The following is a 17,734-nucleotide window of genomic DNA, read 5'->3' as shown; positions in this document are numbered from 1 at the left end:
CAATACATAAACACACACACAGGATGTGAGAACAATGAACACATGTTTTTTAAAGTTTCTGGGAAACTATCTACTTAAGAAAGAAGGAGATCAAAGAGAATGCCAGGGAAAAGAATGAGAGAGAATGAGGGTGAAAAACAATAATGTCTTATGGTTTTTATAAAAATTCTTTTGACCTCATTGACCCTCCAAAAGGGTCTTGGGAATCCTGAGGGATACCCAGACCACACTTAAAGCCTTCAGAAGGGCAATGTGGCAATGTTTCACTGTAGAAATCTTTATTCTTGTTTAACCAGGTATTTCACTTCTAGGAACTCTCCTTGAGGAACTTATGAGAGATGTATACAAAATAAGGCACCATACGTCTATTTAGAATTAAAAACAAAACAAAACCTAGAAACTACTGTTCAAAGAAAAGGATTAAATAAACTATATGTTACAACCATACAATGGATAAGAGTCATTAAAAGCCACTGTTTTGGTAATTATCAAAAAAATTAATAAACAAAAATGTTTAAAACATGTTTGTTATGGAGAACTCAGTATATTACATATTTTGTCTTGTCTCCCATAGGAAGTCTCACTTAGAACAAGAATTTCTTTTAGAGATAATTGTTTGGAAAAGCTTTATATTTTCTAAGGAATGAACATAGAACGAGAAGCATATAACTCACTTCTTCCTTTGGCCAAATTCTTAGCTAACAGTCCCAAAAGCAGTGGGACTATCTCTTCCTACTACCCCTCTTATGAATAACAGTTTGCAACTACTATGCACTTACTTTATTCTGCCACATATCATGGCTAGACTTGTAAAGTCTCTCCCAGTAAACTAAATGCTCTTTAATGACTGAAAGCATTTCTTGTCATCTTTGTATTTCACATAACAAAGAGTAGAGGAGCAGGTACTCAATAACTTTGCTGAAATGATTTTAAAGACAGAGATAATGTTTTGAATAACACAAGACTAACAATGACAATTTTTAATATTTCCCCATATATTTTAAGTTAACTTTGGAAAGATTACTCAAATAGAATTTCTTTACGTTTTATATAATAGATTGCTTAGCTCAAAATAAGACCTCCTGTGAACAAATGGCTCTGATGTGTTTCACCACAAAATTTCTAAGGTAGATTTTGCTGACCGTGTAAGAATAGCCAAAAATTCTTTAAAAATTACTTAAATGCAAAGTCAATGTTGTTTAAGGAAGTCTAACATTACTTTACTAAAAAAAACCCTAAGTTCTAAAACCTCCTAAATAAGATAGATCCTTCCTGCAAAAGGAATTGTAAAAAAGAAAAAAAAAAAGTGTGTGTGTAGAATGAGAGAACAGAAAATGAGCCCAGAACTATTGATTTTCCTTATCTTGAAAAACAAGCTTTTACAACAACTTGCATGGCAGTATACTCAAACCTTATTACTGTTCTTTTACATGGTTTAGCATACCAGGTAAGCCACACTAAAAATAACCTCTCTTTTATCTTCTTCTTTGTTTATTATTAATTTTTTTAAAGTTTATTTATTTTTGAGGGAGGGAAAGAGTGGGAGAGAGAGCGAGCGAGCATGTGAGAGGGGGAAGAGCAGAAACAGGAGGCAGAATCCATAGCAGGCTCCAGGCTCTGAGCTGTCAGCACAGAGCCCGACATGGGGCTTGAACTCAGGAACCATGAGATCATGACCTGAGCCGAAGTTGGATGCTTAACCAACAGAGCCACCCAGGTGCCAGCTCCCACTCTTTTCTTAAACTCTCTCTTTTCTTTCTAATCAGAATACACACACACACACAGGAACCTAAACTCTTAGAAAACTATAAAAAACTTACTGGGCAAATGGCTTAATTTGTGGTTATGTTTGTTAAATCAGTTAAAATCCAAAGTATCTGAGCAGTAAAATGTTCTTGGCTTTGCAAATATTATCTTCATAATGAAAATGCTCTAGCAAAACTGTATAACAATGTTGGAAGAGCAGAATAGGTGTTTGAAAACTGGTAAAAATGGGATGAAGGGGAAAATTTTAAAAAGGTATCCAATTAGAAAGGAGGAATAAAATTATCTCTGCTCACAGATGACATGATTTTATTTGTAGAAAACCTTAAAGATTCCACCAAAAAGTGTCAGAACTAATAAATGAATTCAAAAAATAGCAAGATGCAAAATTAACACACAAAAATTGGTTGCATTTCTACACAATGACAATAAAAATATCCAAAAAGTAAATTAAGAAAACCACTTCATTTATATCAGTATTAAAAGAATAAAATACTTAGGGATTAACCAAGGAGGGGAAAGACATAAAGTATGAAAATTATAAACACTGCTGAAATAAATCATTAAAAGACATAAATAAATGGAAACATAATCCATGTTCATCGATTGGAAGACAATATTGTTAAGATGTCAATATCACCCCAGGTGCCTGGATGGCTCAGTCAGTTGAGCATCCAACTCTTGACTGTGGCTAAAATCATGATCTCATGGTTTGTGGGTTTGAGCCCCACTAACAGCACAGAGACTGCTTGGAATTCTCTCTCCCCCCGCCCCTCTGCCCCTCCCCAATGCATGCTCTCTAGGTAAATAAACTTTAAAAAATAAAAAAAAAGATGTTAATATTCTCCAAAGTGATACAGATTCAGAATAATCCTTATCAAATTCGCAAGGGCATTTTTTGTTTTCAAAAACAGGAAAACCTATCCTAAAATTCATATGGAATCTCAAAGGACACCAAATAGCCAAAACAATTCTGAAAAAGAACAAAGTTGAAGAACTTACACTTCCTGATTTCAAAATTTACTACACAGCTATAATAACCAAAATAGTGTGGTATTAGCATAAAGACAAATGTACATATAGACCACTGGAATAGAATAAAGAGCCCAGAAATAAATTCTACTAGGGGTACCTGGGTGGCTCAGCTGATTAAGTGTCCAAGTCTTAATTTTGGCTCAGGTCATGATCTCACAGTTCGTGCAATAGAGCCCCGCGTCAGGCTCCGTGCTGAGTGTGGAGACTACTTGAGATTCTCTCTCTCCCAAAATAAATAAACGTTACAAAAAAAAAAAAAAAAAAGAAAGAAAAGAAATCCTTCTATACATCATCAAATGACTTTTAACAAGGGTGCCAAGATCATTCAATGGGGAAATGCCAAATCTTTTCAATAAATGGTGCTGGGAAAACTGGGTATCCATGCAAAAGAATGAGGCTGGACCCTTATCTAACACCATACACAAAAGTTAACACAAAATAGATAAAAGCTCTAAAAGTAAGAGATAAAAGTATAAAACTCTTATGAGAAAATATAGGGCAAAAGCTTCATGACACTGGACTTAGCAATGATTTCTTGGATAGACACCAAAGGCAAGACAACAAAGAAACAACAGACAAGATGGACTTAATGAAAATTAACACCACCAATGGAGTAAAAAAGGCATCCCCCAAAATAAGAGAAACTATTTGTAACTCATGTAACTGTGAGGAAGAAATATTCTGAATAGAGAATAATTCACACTTGACAACACCAAAAAAAAAAAAAAAAAAAAAATCCAATTAAAAAATGGGCAAAGGACTTGAATAAACATTCCTACAAAGGAGATATGCAAATGGCCAATAAGGACATGTGAATGTTCAACATTATTAATCATTAGGGAAATTCATATCAAAACTATAATGAGATACCACCTTGCACCCATTAGGATAGCTACTATGAGAAACAGAAAGTAACAAATGTTGCCAAGTATGTAGAGAAACTGGAATCCTTGTGCACTCTTGGTGGGAATGCAAAATGGTGTAGCTGCTGTGATGGTGGTTCCTCAAAATCTAAAAAAATAAGAATTACCATATGGTCCAGCAATTCTACTTCCAAAGCAACTGAAAGGTTTTCTAAGAGACGTTTTTGTGCATTCATGTTTATAGCAGTATTATTCACAACAGCTAAAACATGGAAGTAACCCAAATGTCCATGAATGGATGAACGAATCAGCAAAATGTGGGATATAATATACACATTATTCATAATTATCCGTTATGAGTAATAATGAAGTATTCAGCTTTAAAGAGGAAGGAAATTGTGACATATGCCATAACATGGATGAACCTTGAGGACATTATGCTAAGTGAAGTTAAGTCAGTCACAAAATAATACTGTATGATTTCACTCATTTGATGTACTTAGGAGTAGTCAAAATCAGAGCCAGGACATAGAATAGGTGTTGCTAGAGGGTGAAGAAAGGGAATGAGCATTGCTTAATGAGTGCACAGTTTCACTTTTATAAAATGAAAAGAGTTACATTGTAGGTCAACATTATGAGTGTATTTAATACTTCTGAACTGTATATTTAAAAATGGTTGAGATGGCAAATTTTATGAGTATTAGAACACATTAAAAATATTTGGAAAAAAAATGGGGAGAAGGGGGAAAAAAATCCAGCATTTAACCTGCCTGTCTCAACTGTACCTCAGGTGACTAAAGAGCTAATGATGGAAGTTGCCTTTTTTATAAAATAGAAAATTCCAGATAATATACATATGAATGATAGGGTGCCACAATTTTGTTAACTCCTATCGAAATAATGGACATGACCATAAATATCAATAGCTGCTGACACTATTAGGAGAGCATTATAATGAATGGTCCATGCTGAGGAAAACTGAAGCCACTGATCAACCTTAACATCACAAAAGAGACAGAAGGTAAATCACCTACCTCTTAATGAACTGAAAGAATTGGCAATACTACCTAGGAAGTATTCTTGATAACAACCACCACAAAAAAAAAAGCGCCCAATTCTGATCAAGACTCCAAATTTAACTACTGGTTACTGGTTTTGAAGAAATACAGGGGACAGAGTCACATGCTAACCCCATGGGGATAAGAACTGGCAAAATTCAGAGTTTGAGACATCCTACAATACAAATAATGTTTTTATGTACCTTGCTTAGCTCCCAATTTGACAAAAACATTTAGGAGATAACTGGGGCATTTTGAATAGTGAGTATTTGATGATATTAAGAAATTATTAATTTTTTTAGGTCTGAAAATGATCTTGTTAAAAATAAAGAAGTCCTTACCATTTAGAGATACAGATTAAAATATTTACAAATGAAATGAAACAACATTCGGGATTCCCTTTGAAATTATCTGGGTAGCAGGGGCTTGGATGGTTGTAATAATGAATTAAGTATAGCCACACGCTGATAATTATTGAAGCTAAGAGATAATTGCTTATATCATATTATTCTACTTTTGTATGTTGAGAATTTTCCACAGGGCACCTGGGTGGCTCGGTTAGTTAAGTGACTCTTGGTTTCAGCTCTGGTCATGATCTCACAGTCTGGGTTTGAGCCCCACGTTGGGCTCTATGCTGACAGTGCAGAGCCTGCTTGGGATACTCTCTCTCCCTCCCTCAATCTGCCCCTCCCCTACTTGCTTGTGCACACGTGCTCTCTCTCTCTCTCTCTCAAAATAAACTTAAAAAAAAAAAAAGAATTTTGCATAATAAAAAGTTGTAAAAAGCCTTTGAAAATTTTAAATTCATAAGCTAAATATTTTCTTATGATTAAATTTAGAGCATTTATTAATAATTTTTTTTAATTTTTAATTTTTATTTATTTTTACTTTTTTTGAGAGGGCACATGTGCATGGGGGGGGTAAAGGGAGAGGGAGAGACAGAATCTTAAGCAGTTCCACGCTCAGCATGGAGCCTGAAGTGGGGCTCAATCTCACAACAGTGAGATCATAACCTGAGTTGAAATCAAGAGGCACATGTTTAACCAACTGAGCCACCAGGTAGTACCCCTAGTCAATAATTTTTCAATTAAAGGGAAAGAAACATCGGGCAACAGGTGTCTAACTTATGAATTCGTTATAAGTGGAGAATCCAAAAATAACAAGTAAAGATTCATTTATTATATTTAGTACTTTTAATGTGTATTCAGTATCATTAACTTCCTTATAACCTTGTAACATTTTGGTTTTTACATTCAATTCAACAGGATTTTTTTTTTTTTTTTTTTTTTTTTGAGAGAAAGAGAGGGTGCAAGTGAGCTAGGGGCAGTGAGAGACAGAGGGAGAATCCCACAAGGGGCAGAGAGAGGGGGGAGAGAGAGAGAAGTCAGGGTCACCTGGGGCTCGTTTTACCCGAAGCAGGGCTTGAGCTCAACCAGTGTGGGACTTGAACTCACGAACTGTGAGATCATGACCTGAGCTGAACCCAGAAGTTTAACGACTGAGCCACCCAGGCGCCCTCAATAGGAAATTATTACTAAGAAAAGAGTAAATAAAATCTCATAATTCTTTGGCAGTTCTAAAGAAATATTTTACATTGATGTGCAACTTACCTGCTGTAAAATCTGCAGTCAGATCAATAAATGAATGAGAATGTGGAATTCGCATTTTACTTTTAGTGGTCAACGCAGGATGCCATGACAAATTCCTAAAAAAAAAAAAAAAATAACTTTCTTAAGGCAAACGTCAAATAAGCATTGTTTTAAAACAGAAAAATCTCCGGGGCGCCTGGGTGGCTCAGTAGGTTAAGCGTCCGATTTCGGCTCAGGTCTGATGTCACTGTTGGTGAGTGTAAGCCCCGCATCAGGCTCTGTGCTGATAGCTCAGAGCCTGGAACCTGCTTCAGATTCTGTGTCTCCCTCTCTCTCTCTCTGTGACCCTCTCCTGCTCACACTCTGTCTCTCTGTCTGTCTGTCTGTCTGTCTCTCTCTCTCTCAAAAGTAAATAAACATTAAAAATTAAATAAATAAATAAATAAGTAAGTAAGTAAGTAAATAAAACAGAAAAATCTTTGCCTGTAAGGTATTTTTAAAATTTATTGATTTTTGTTGAGATATTTCTCACACCATAAAATTTACTCTTTTAGAGTATCCAATTCAGCAGTTTTTAGTACAGTTTGCAACCATCACCACTAATGACTTTGAAAACATTTCATCACCTCAAAAAGAAACCCTGTATTCATTAGTTGCTTCCCATTCTCTTTTCCTTCCTGCCCTTGGCAACCAGTAATTTGCTTTCTATCACCTTGGATTTCCCTATTCTGGATATTACATATAAATGGAATCATAGAAAATGTGACCTTTTATGTCTGGTTTCTTTCACTTAGTATGCTAATTTCAGGTTCATCCGTGTTGTAGCATGTGTCAGTACTTCAGTACTTTAATGGCTGAATAATATTTCACTGTATGGCTACATTTTTTTGTTTATCCATTTTTCTGTTGATGGACATTTGACTTGTTTCCACTCTTGGCTATTATAAATAATGGGGTAATGAATATTTCATGTACAAGTTTTTATGTGGACATATGTTTTAAGTTTTTTTGGGTATATAAGAATTGCTGGATCACATGGTAATTGTATGTTTAACTGTTTGAAGAACTATCAAACTTTTCTTACCAAGTGGCTTCACCATATTACGTTTTAAACTAGCAATGTCAGAGGGTTCCAACATCTACATCTCTTTATCAACATTTATTATTTATTGTCCTTTTGTTTTATTATAGCTATGCTAGAGGGTGTGTATCTCATGGTTTTGATTTGTATTTTCCTGGTGGTTAATGATGTTGAGCATGTTTTTATGTGTTTATTGGCCATTTGATCCTCTTCTTTGGAGAAAGGTCTATTCAAATCCTTTGCCTATTTTCAAATTAGATTATTAAATATAATGTTTTATTTTTGAGTTGTAAGAGTTCTCACACTCTGCACATTGTCTTCTTACTTTCTTGATAGTGTCCTGTGATACACAGAAGTTTTAATTTTCATGAATCCAGTTCATCCTATTTTTTCTTTTTATTGTTCTTATGCTGTCATATCTAAGAATCCATTTCAAAATCCAAGTTCATAAAGATTTAGCCCCATGCTTTCTCCTGATAATTTTATAATTTAACTTATATTTGTCTTTGATCCTTTTAATTATAAAAAAGTGATTTAATATTATCATGGATCTTTTTTCAAGAGACTTTAGAATGATAATGATTACCTTTTATGAATATTAATCCCAACATTTTGAGCCAAGCAAAAGAATAAATTTAAAACCTTACCTCACACCATATATCAAAAATTAACTAAAAATGCATCAAAGGGCTGAAACTATAAAACTCTTGAATGAAAGCATGGGAAAATGTTCATGACCTTGGATTTGAAAATGATTTTTAAATATAACACCAAAAAAGGGGCACCTGGGTGGCTCAGCTGGTTAAGCACCAACTTCAGGTCAGGTCATGATCTCATGGTTTGTGAGTTTGATCCTCACATCAGGCTTGCTGCTGTCTGCAAGTCAGTGCAGAGCCCACTTCAGATCCTCTGTCACCCTCTCTCTGCCCCTCCCCCATGTGCACTCTCCCAATAAATATTAAAAAAAAAAAACCCATCTTCAAATATAACACCAAAAGAATATGCCACAAAAGAAGAAATAGATGAATTAAGTTAATCAAAATTAAAAACCTTTGTACATCAGAGGATACTATCAGGGAACTGAAAAGACAATTTCATAGAATGGGAAAAAATACTTGCAAATATCTTACCTCTGATAAAGATCTAATATCTAGACTATATTCAAAACTTTTACAACTCAATAATAAAAACCTGATTTAAAAATGGGCAAAGGACTAGATATTTCTCCTAAGAATACACACAAATAGCTACTAAGCATGTCAAAAGATGCTCACCATCATTAGTCATTAAGAAATTGTAAAAGAAGACCATAATGAGAAACCACTTCATAATCACTACGATCGCCAAGAATCAAAAGCCAAGTTAAGTGTTGGGGATGAGTTGAAGAAATAGGAAATCTCATATACTGTTGGTGGGAATATAAAATGGTGCATTAGTTGTGGAAAACAGTTTGGAAACAGTGTGGAAAACAGTTCTTCAAAAAGTTCTTTCAAAAAGTGGAACACAGAGTTAACACATAATCGCATTTCTACACTTGGGTATATACCCAAAACAATGGAAGACAGGTATTCAAACAAATACTAGTACATGAATGCCTATTCACAAAAACCTGGAAATAAGCTAAATGTCCACCAATGGATGAATGAATAAACAAAAACCATCTATTCATACAATAGAAATATTATTCAGTCAGAGGCATGTGGGTGGCTCAGTCGGTTAAGTGTTTGACTTGGGCTCAGGTCATGATCGCACGGTTCATGAGTTTGAGCCCTGCATTGGGCTCTCTGCTATCAGCACAGAGCCTGCTTCTGATCTTCTGTCTTCCTCTCTCTCTGTCCTTCCTCTGCTCTCTCAAAAATAAACATTAAAAAAATATTATTCAGTGATAAAAAAACTAAAGTACTGATACATGGTACAACATGAATGAACCGTTAACACATTATGCTATGTGAAAGAAGCCAGACACAAAAGGTCACATTCTGTATGATTTCACTTAGATAGAGAGAAAGTAGATTCGTGGTTGCCAAGGACTAGAGGTGTGGGGGGGTGGGGGGGGGGGAGGGAAAATGATTGCTTAATTGGTACAGGGTTCCCTTTAAGAATGATGAAAAGCTACTGGAAGTAGGTGATGGTTGTAAAACATTGTAAATATACTAAATATCATTGAATTGTATACTTAATATAGCTAATTATAGGTTATATAAATTTTATTTCATTATAAAAAAATAGTACATACTTTTCATATATTCCTCATCTAGTTTCCCCTAATACAACCATAGAATTATAAAACCATGAAGGTTACACTAGTAGACTGTTATGAACTATAGAAGAAGTTTAAATAAAATAATTTCTCTATTCCTCATCAGTAGAACACACTCCAGTGTCAAAGGGATTCCCATTTATGAAGGCCCCACTTTACTTTTCTTAGTGGTATCTGTGTACACTTTTCTCTACTAATAGCATGTTTTAAGATGCAAGCTCCTCTGGATATCCTGATTCAGAAATATTTCTATCTATATCACCTAACCAGGACATGGCTCCCAAGTAGTGGCTGAAATGAATCATGGTCCAAACAGCAAATAACTTGCTGGACTACATTATACTTTCACGTAGCATCACCTATTCTTCTCTACCTCTAGTAAGAACATGCTACTTTTTAAAAAAATGATATGTTCCAGTGAAATATGGAAGCACAGATGTCATCTCCAAAGATAAATTTAAGGCTAAGTAAGTCCAAATTAATTGTCAACATAGCATCCAATTGACTGGAGAGCAAACAAGGTTTATTTGAATTTGGTTTTGATGTATTGGGAAAGCAGAGAGAAAAAATTGACTAATTTGCTCTTGGCAGGTGGAATCTGGGAGAAAGAATAACAATCATCAGGAGAATATTCTCCCTGCACAAAGGGTCTAAGTTCTACAAACAGTAACCTCTTCCCTATAGCCTTCTTCCACATTTTTTAGCATACAGTAGGCCTCATCTGTTAACTAGACAGTAAAAACAAAACTAAGCAATGTCCGTATACCTTGATTTTATTTTTTAACCCAAATCCCATAATAAAAGGTTATGGCAATAAAATATTAAAATAAAGTGAGAAATCATATTCAGCATTAGCATTCATGTCATGTTCTTTTTTCACACTACACAACATGAGAAATGCCTAAAATAATTTCAGTCAAGTCCAATTTAATAATGGCTGGTTCATTTCAAGATAGACCATTTATTCATAAGTTCTTTAAATTCTAAGCATTGAAGTATTTTCAATTACTAACAAAATAATCAGATGCAGGTTAGAGAAATTCTGCAAGTTTAACCCAAAGTCATTTCAGAAGAGTTTCCTAATGTTCTCAACAAGTTTGTAATTACAGGCCAAAAGTAAATTAAAAAACACAAGCTTCTATAGAATTGAGCTCAATAAAGTTAATCATGTGGTTGTTTTTAATTACTACCTGAGAAATTATCGATCTCATTCCCTAAAGAATTTTTTATAGGTATGCTTTGAAATTAATTACCATTAGAATTTTGGAAAACTTCAACTAACTCCTAGAAACTACTTGACAAAAATGTACATTTCAAATAAAGATTCCAGAAGAGTGATAAAGCAAAAATTATGAAGTGGCAGACTATAGGCCCAATTCAACATGAAAATGTGTTTTATTTAGCTCACACATTGTTTTAAATATTCTGAATTCACTGGTAAAGCTTAAATTTAAAAAATCAGATTTCACATAAAAATCTGGATTTGCAGCTTCTCTTGAAATACCTGGTCAGGTAACCAACTAGCTCTTTTTAGACAGATCTATAGTGTTTATGGGCAGGTGAAGTCGCAACCTTCTCAAACTGCTTCGCTCACTTTGGTTTCCCTCTGGGTCCCCTTAGACATTTGAGTTGCAACTCTTAACAAAATTATAATCTTGCTTTCTGGAACATTTCAAATCAATAGTCAAGGTCTTCATAGTATTTTAAGTTTTATACTTGTTGCCTATACTCTGTTAATTTACAGTAATGTCTCTTAAAAGGCAGTTAACTTGATCCTTATACTTTATAGTTTATTGTGGGGGGAGAAGGGAAGAGCTATTACTTCTTTTTGTGGAGCACTGTAAGATGGCTGAAAATTTAATGTACATACAGTTGTATATCAGAATTCAATTGTTTAAAAATTTACAGTTGAAAATAAAACTAATCTCTCCCTACTTTTACTGTTGTTCTTTGTGTGTATCACTTTTTCAATAAGAAGCAACAGATACCATCTTTAGAAGCAACTATGTTCATATAAACTATAATCTTCTCATATACGTGCTCAACTTTATTTGAAAGCAAAGGTCACAAATACAAACTGTTCTGATTACAAAGGAAGAAACAGCAGAGATGATAAAATGGGCAGTTCTGAACCATGTTGAGTCTATCTGTTGACATTTCTTGACCTCTGTAGAAAATTCCAATTATTAGCTCCCTACCAACCCCACAGGAAACATAATTATGTCAAGGTGTTCTAATTTGTGGGCACCATTACCCTTAATAACAAAGAATAGCATTTATCAAAAGATGAATTTAAATGTAATTAATGTCAGCTGTAGCTTTTGGTTGCCTATGGTAACTGCTCTTTGAAATGACTGGTAATCCACCCACTTTTCAATGATCAGTCTATACTGAATTATCATTATTTTAGATAACCAGATAGAAGCAGTTACCAGGAAATGGGTCTTAGCATGCCTCACCAAGCTCCCTAGTTCTTTAGTCCAGTGGTCTTCAAACATTTTTGCTAAGATAGGCTCCAAAGTAATTTTTAAAAACCATGTATGCCTTCACACATTCAAGTGCATTTTTAAAAAATGTAATCTAAATATTTTCATCAGTTTAAATAGCTATAAATATGTAACTTTCAAATCCATTAGAATTATTGAGATTTTAAAATATACTTAAAAAATTTTTTTTAAGTTTTATATATTTATTTTGAGAGAGAGAGAGAGAGAGAGAGAGAGAGAGAGCGCGCGCGAGCATGAGCAGGGGAGGTGGAGAGAGAGAATCCCAAGTAGACTCCACACTGTCAGTGTGGAGCCCTGATGTGGGGCCCGAATTTATGAACCATGAGATCATGACCCGAGCTGAAAATAGGAGTTGGACGCTCAATCGACTAAGCCACTCAGGAGCTCCTAAAATAATTATTCTTAAAAGTATATCTGTGCAATATAAATACCATACTGAATCACCATCATCCACACACACAAAAATCACATGAGAAAGACGGCGTGAAAAATTGGGGGAGGAGGACCCTAAACTCATCTCATCCCACATACACAACTAGATAACACTCACATTAGTGTAAATAACCCAGGAAACAATCCAAAGATTGGCAGAACTCCAAAACTAAATATAGAAAAGTGGCCACATCTAAGAAGATAGGAAATGCAGAGACACTGTGGGGAGCCAAAAGGACCCACAGGACTGTTCACAGGAGGGAGAGATACTGTAGGGAGACAAACAGACTCTCACAACAGGAAGTTCCCACAGAGAAGAAGAATCTCCCTAACATTTGACTTTGAAAACCAGAAGGGCCAAATTTCATGAGTTCTTACAACCAGCAGGATTAAAACTTGAAACCTCAAAAATTAGAGTCTCTACTCTGGGGGAGCTGGGAAGGCAAGAGAAAACTGAGTCACTGCCCTTAAAAACATGGCACAATAAACAGCCTGAGGAGATACAACACAGAAGCAGCAGTTTGAAAAGTGCCAGGGTCATATAGAAGGGAAATTTGTTTATACTAATTTCAGAGTGTGTGCTGGAGGGGCAGGCCTCCGTGGGAGACTTCTCTGGGAACAAAGAGGATGGCAGGTGCCATTTCCCTCTCCTACTTCCCAGCATAAATACATGTCCACCTGCGGGGACTGGTGCAGTGCCAACACTCTTGATCTAACTTGCTTATACCACAAGTCCTGCTCCCACAGGTCCCTTCTCCCAGAGGACCCACACAAACCTTGCTAACACTGCACACCTGCCCCCACATACTTTGTGGATCTGTTCCCTCCAAACCAGGTGGCCTCAATACTGGTGACTGCAGCTTCCCTCCTGCAAAGGACCTGCCTGCAAACCTCTCAAAAACTTCAGGTCCTACTCCAACACACTTTGCAGATCCACACCCTCAGATACTCTCTTGGCCAGTGCACATCCAAAACAACCAAAGGCCTGGTAGTGTGCAAGCAGTCCTGCCCAAAGTCAGAACAACTCCAAAGTAACTTCTGCCTCAGAAAGGGGGAAAGATAATCCCACACACACCAGTCAGATTAGGGACCCAGCAGTGGGCTGGAGACAGACAGCTGGTCTGTGTGCAGTCCCAGCCCACCAATCAAAGCTTCAGGACACAGGGATGGGATCCTGCAGTTTGGTGTTGCTGCACCTCTGACAAATGTCTGGTCTGACTAAACTAGTAACACAGGGACCAAACACTGCCCACAACAGACCAACAGAGCCATTGCCTGGACTGAAGGCAAAGTGGCTCAGCCACAAAAGCAGGGCAAAGGCAACACAAATAGGAGAAATTCCTGAAGTGCTAGGTTCTGGTGAACAGGGGACACTACATGACCTCTTCCTCATAAGGACACAACTTTCAAGAGCAAGAGATGTAGCTAACTTTGGTAACATATAGAAACAGACTGGAGATTTAGGCAAAATGAGAAGAGAGAGGAATATGCCCTGAATGAAAGAACAGGACAAATCACAGCAAGACACCTAAGCAAAACAGAGATAAGTAATATGACTGATAGAGAATTTAAACTAATGATCATAAAGATACTCATTGGATTTAAGAGTGTAGGACCTCAATGAGAACCTAAACAAAGAGACAGAAACCATGAAAAAGAACGAATCAGACTCAATAACTGAAATTAAAAATATACTAGAAGTAATCAATAGTAGAGTAGAGGAAGCAGAAGACCAGATCAGCAACTTGGAGGACTGAGTAATGGAAAGCAAGCAAACTGAACAGGAGAGAGGGAAAAAGATAATACAAAATGAGAATAGACTTAGGGAACTCAGCAACAACCATCAAATGTACTAACATTCCCATTATAGGGATCCCAGAAGAAGAAAAGAGAGAATAGGGGGCAGAAATTTTATCTGAATAAATAGCTGAAAACTTCCCAAATGTGGGGGAAGAAAACATATTCAGACTCAGAAGGCACAGAGATCTCCCAACAAACAAACCCAAAGAGGTCCACACCATGACATAATATTAAAATGACAAAAAGTAGTTAGGGAGAATTTTAAAAGCAGAACGAGAAAAAGAAAACAGTTACAGAGGAAACCCCATAAAGCTATCAGCTCATTTTTCAACAGAAACTTTGCAGGCCACAGGGAATGGCATGATATATTCAAAGTACTGAATGGAAAAATCTTCAGCCAAGAATGCAACAAGACTACCATTCAGGATAGAAGGACAGATAAAAAGTTTCTCAAAGTTAAGGAATTCATGACCATTAAACCAGCCCCACAAGAAATCTTTAAGGGGACTCTTTGAATAGAAAGGATAGAATATAAGTAATAGCAAGAAAAGTAGGAAGCACAAAAGCAGAAAAATAAGTATATTGTAAAAATCAGTCAAGGGATTCACAAAATAAAAGGAAGTAAAGCATACTTTACCACATACCTAAAATGTGGGGGTGGGGGGGGCGAGGAGCAAACAATGGTTCAAACTTAAGTGAGCACCAGCTTAATATAGACTGCTATATGCAGAAGATGTTACATACAAAGCAAATGGTAACCACAAATCAAAAACCAGAAAAAAGATTTACAAAAAATAAAGGGAAAGGAATCTAAGCATACCACTAAAGAAAGCCAACTAGCCATGAGAGAAAAGAGCAAGAAAGGAAAGGAGAGAACTACAAAAACAACCATAAAACAAGGAATAAAATGGCAACTAAGTACATAACTATCAATAATTACTTTGAATGTAAGTGGACTTGACACTCCAATCAAAAGACATAGGGTGAGGGGTGCCTGGGTGGTTCAGTCGGTTAAACGTCCGACTTTGGCTCAGGTCATGATCTCAAGGTTCATGAGTTTGACCCCGCATCGGGCTCTGTCCTGACAGCTTGGAGCCTGAAGCCTGCTTCGGATTCTGTGTCTCCTTCTCTCTCTGCCCCTCCCCTGTTCATCCTCTGTCTTTCTCTGTCTCTCAATAATAAATAATTGTTAAAAATAATTTAAAAAGCCAATATTCCTGATGAACACAGATGCAAAAATTCTCAATAAAATACAAGCAAATTGAGTCAAGACAATACATGAAAAAATCCACCAAAAAACTCCACCAAAAAACTGCCAGAACTGTAACACAAATTCAGTAAAGTTGCAGGATACAAAATCTACACACAGAAATCTTTGCATTTCTACATACCAATAATGAAGCAGCAGAAAGAGAAATGAATGAATCTATCCCATTTAGAACAGCACCAAAAACCCTAAGATACCTAGGAATAAACCTACACAAAGAGTTAAAGACCTGTACTGTCTACACAACATTTATGAAAGAAACTGAAGGTAACACAAAGAAATGAAAAGAGACATTCTATGCTTATGGATCAGAAGAACAAATACTGTTAAAATGTCTATACTACCCAGAACAATCTACACATTTAATGTAATCCCTATCAAAATAGCAACAACATTTTTCACAGAGCTAGAGCAAACAATCCTAAAATTTGTATGGAACCACAAAAGACGCTAAATAACCAAAGCAAAAGCAAAGCTGGAGGAGGCATCACAATTCTGCACTTCAAGTTTTTTTACAAAGCTGTGGTAATCAAAACAGTCTGTACTGGCACAAAAACAGACACAGGTCAGTAGAACAGAAGAAAAAAACACAGAAATGAACCCACAACTATATGGTCAATTAATCTTCACCAAAGCAAAAAGGAATATCCAAGTCTCTTCAACAAATGATGTTAGGAAAACTGGAAAGCAACATGCAAAAGAATGAAACTGGACCACTTACTTACACCATACACAAAAATAAATTCAAAGGATTAAAGACCTAAATGTGAAACCTGAAACTATAAAAATCCTAGAGATAACTTCTTTGATATCAGCCATACAAACTTCTTTCTAGATACATCTCCTGAGTCAAGGGAAGCAAAAGCAAAAGTAAACTATTGGGACTTCATCAAAATAAAAAGCTTCTACACAGTGAAGGAAACAATCAACAAAACCAACATGCCTATGGAATGGGAGAAGATATTTGCAAATGACATATTTGTTAAACGGTTACTATCCAAAATATATACAGAATTTATACAACTCAATACTCAAAAAATAGTAATCCAACTAAAAATGGACAAAAGACATGAGTACACATATTTCCAACAACATACACATGAAAAAGTGCTCTACATCACTGATTACCAGGAAAATAAAATCAAAGCTACAATGAGATATCACCTCAAACCTGTCAGAATGGCAAAATCAACAACACAAGAAACAACAGGTGTTGGCAGAGATGTGGAAAAAGGGGGACCCTCTTGCACTGTTGGTGGGAATGCAAGCCAGTGCATCTTGGGAAAACACTATGGAAGTTCCTCAAAAAGTTAAAAATACAACTACCCCATGATCCAGCAATTGCACTACTAGCTATTTACCCAAAGTATATACAAATATTAATTCAAAGGGATACATACATCCCCATGTATAGTAGCATTATGTACAATAGCAAATTATGGGAACAGCCCAAATGTCTATCAACTGATGAATGGATAAAGAAGATGTGGTATGTATATACAATAGAATATTACCCATAAAAAGAACAGAATCTTGTCATTTGAAACAATATGGATGGAGCTAGAGAGTATTAGGCTAAGTGAAGTAAGTCAGAGAAAGACAAGTACCATATGATTTCACTCAGATGTGGCATTTAAGAAACAACAAAAAAGCAAAGGGGAAAAAAAAAAAAAGAGAAGGAGGCAAACCAAGAAACAGACTCTTAAGTACACAGAACAAACTGATGGTCACCAGAAGGGAGCTGGGTGAGGGAATGGGTTAAACAGATGATGGGGAATAAGGAGTGCACTTGTGATGAGCACTGGGTGATGTATGGAATCATTGAATCACTATATTGTATACCTAAAATTAATATTATACTTTATGGTAACTAACTGGAATTTAAATAAAAACTTAAAATGAGTGAGAGAACTACAGATCAATATTCTCTGATGAACATAGATGCAAACATCTTCAACAAAATATTAGCAAACTGAACCCAAGAACATAGTAAAAAAATCATCTACCACAATCAAGTGTGGGATGCAAGAGGGTTCAACATTGGCAATATCACAATAAGAGAAAGGATAAAAACTATA

The 17,734-nt window shown here is 35.8% G+C and overlaps 1 protein-coding gene across 2 annotated transcripts in view; it reads right to left on the bottom strand.

Moving 5' to 3' along the window:
- The window catches only part of ITFG1 (integrin alpha FG-GAP repeat containing 1), a 340,878-nt gene that overhangs the window by 298,643 nt on the left and 24,501 nt on the right, over window positions 1–17,734 (bottom strand). For both annotated transcript variants that reach the window (XM_015062061.3, XM_027044499.2), the window contains one exon: window positions 6,331–6,425. In XM_015062061.3, the coding sequence (XP_014917547.2) occupies window positions 6,331–6,425 (95 nt within the window). The remainder of the gene's footprint in view (window positions 1–6,330; window positions 6,426–17,734) is intronic.

The sequence above is a fragment of the Acinonyx jubatus genome, chromosome E2 (assembly GCF_027475565.1).
Source record: "Acinonyx jubatus isolate Ajub_Pintada_27869175 chromosome E2, VMU_Ajub_asm_v1.0, whole genome shotgun sequence".
NCBI lineage: Eukaryota > Metazoa > Chordata > Mammalia > Carnivora > Felidae > Acinonyx > Acinonyx jubatus.
This window is presented reverse-complemented; position numbering and strand designations above follow the sequence as displayed.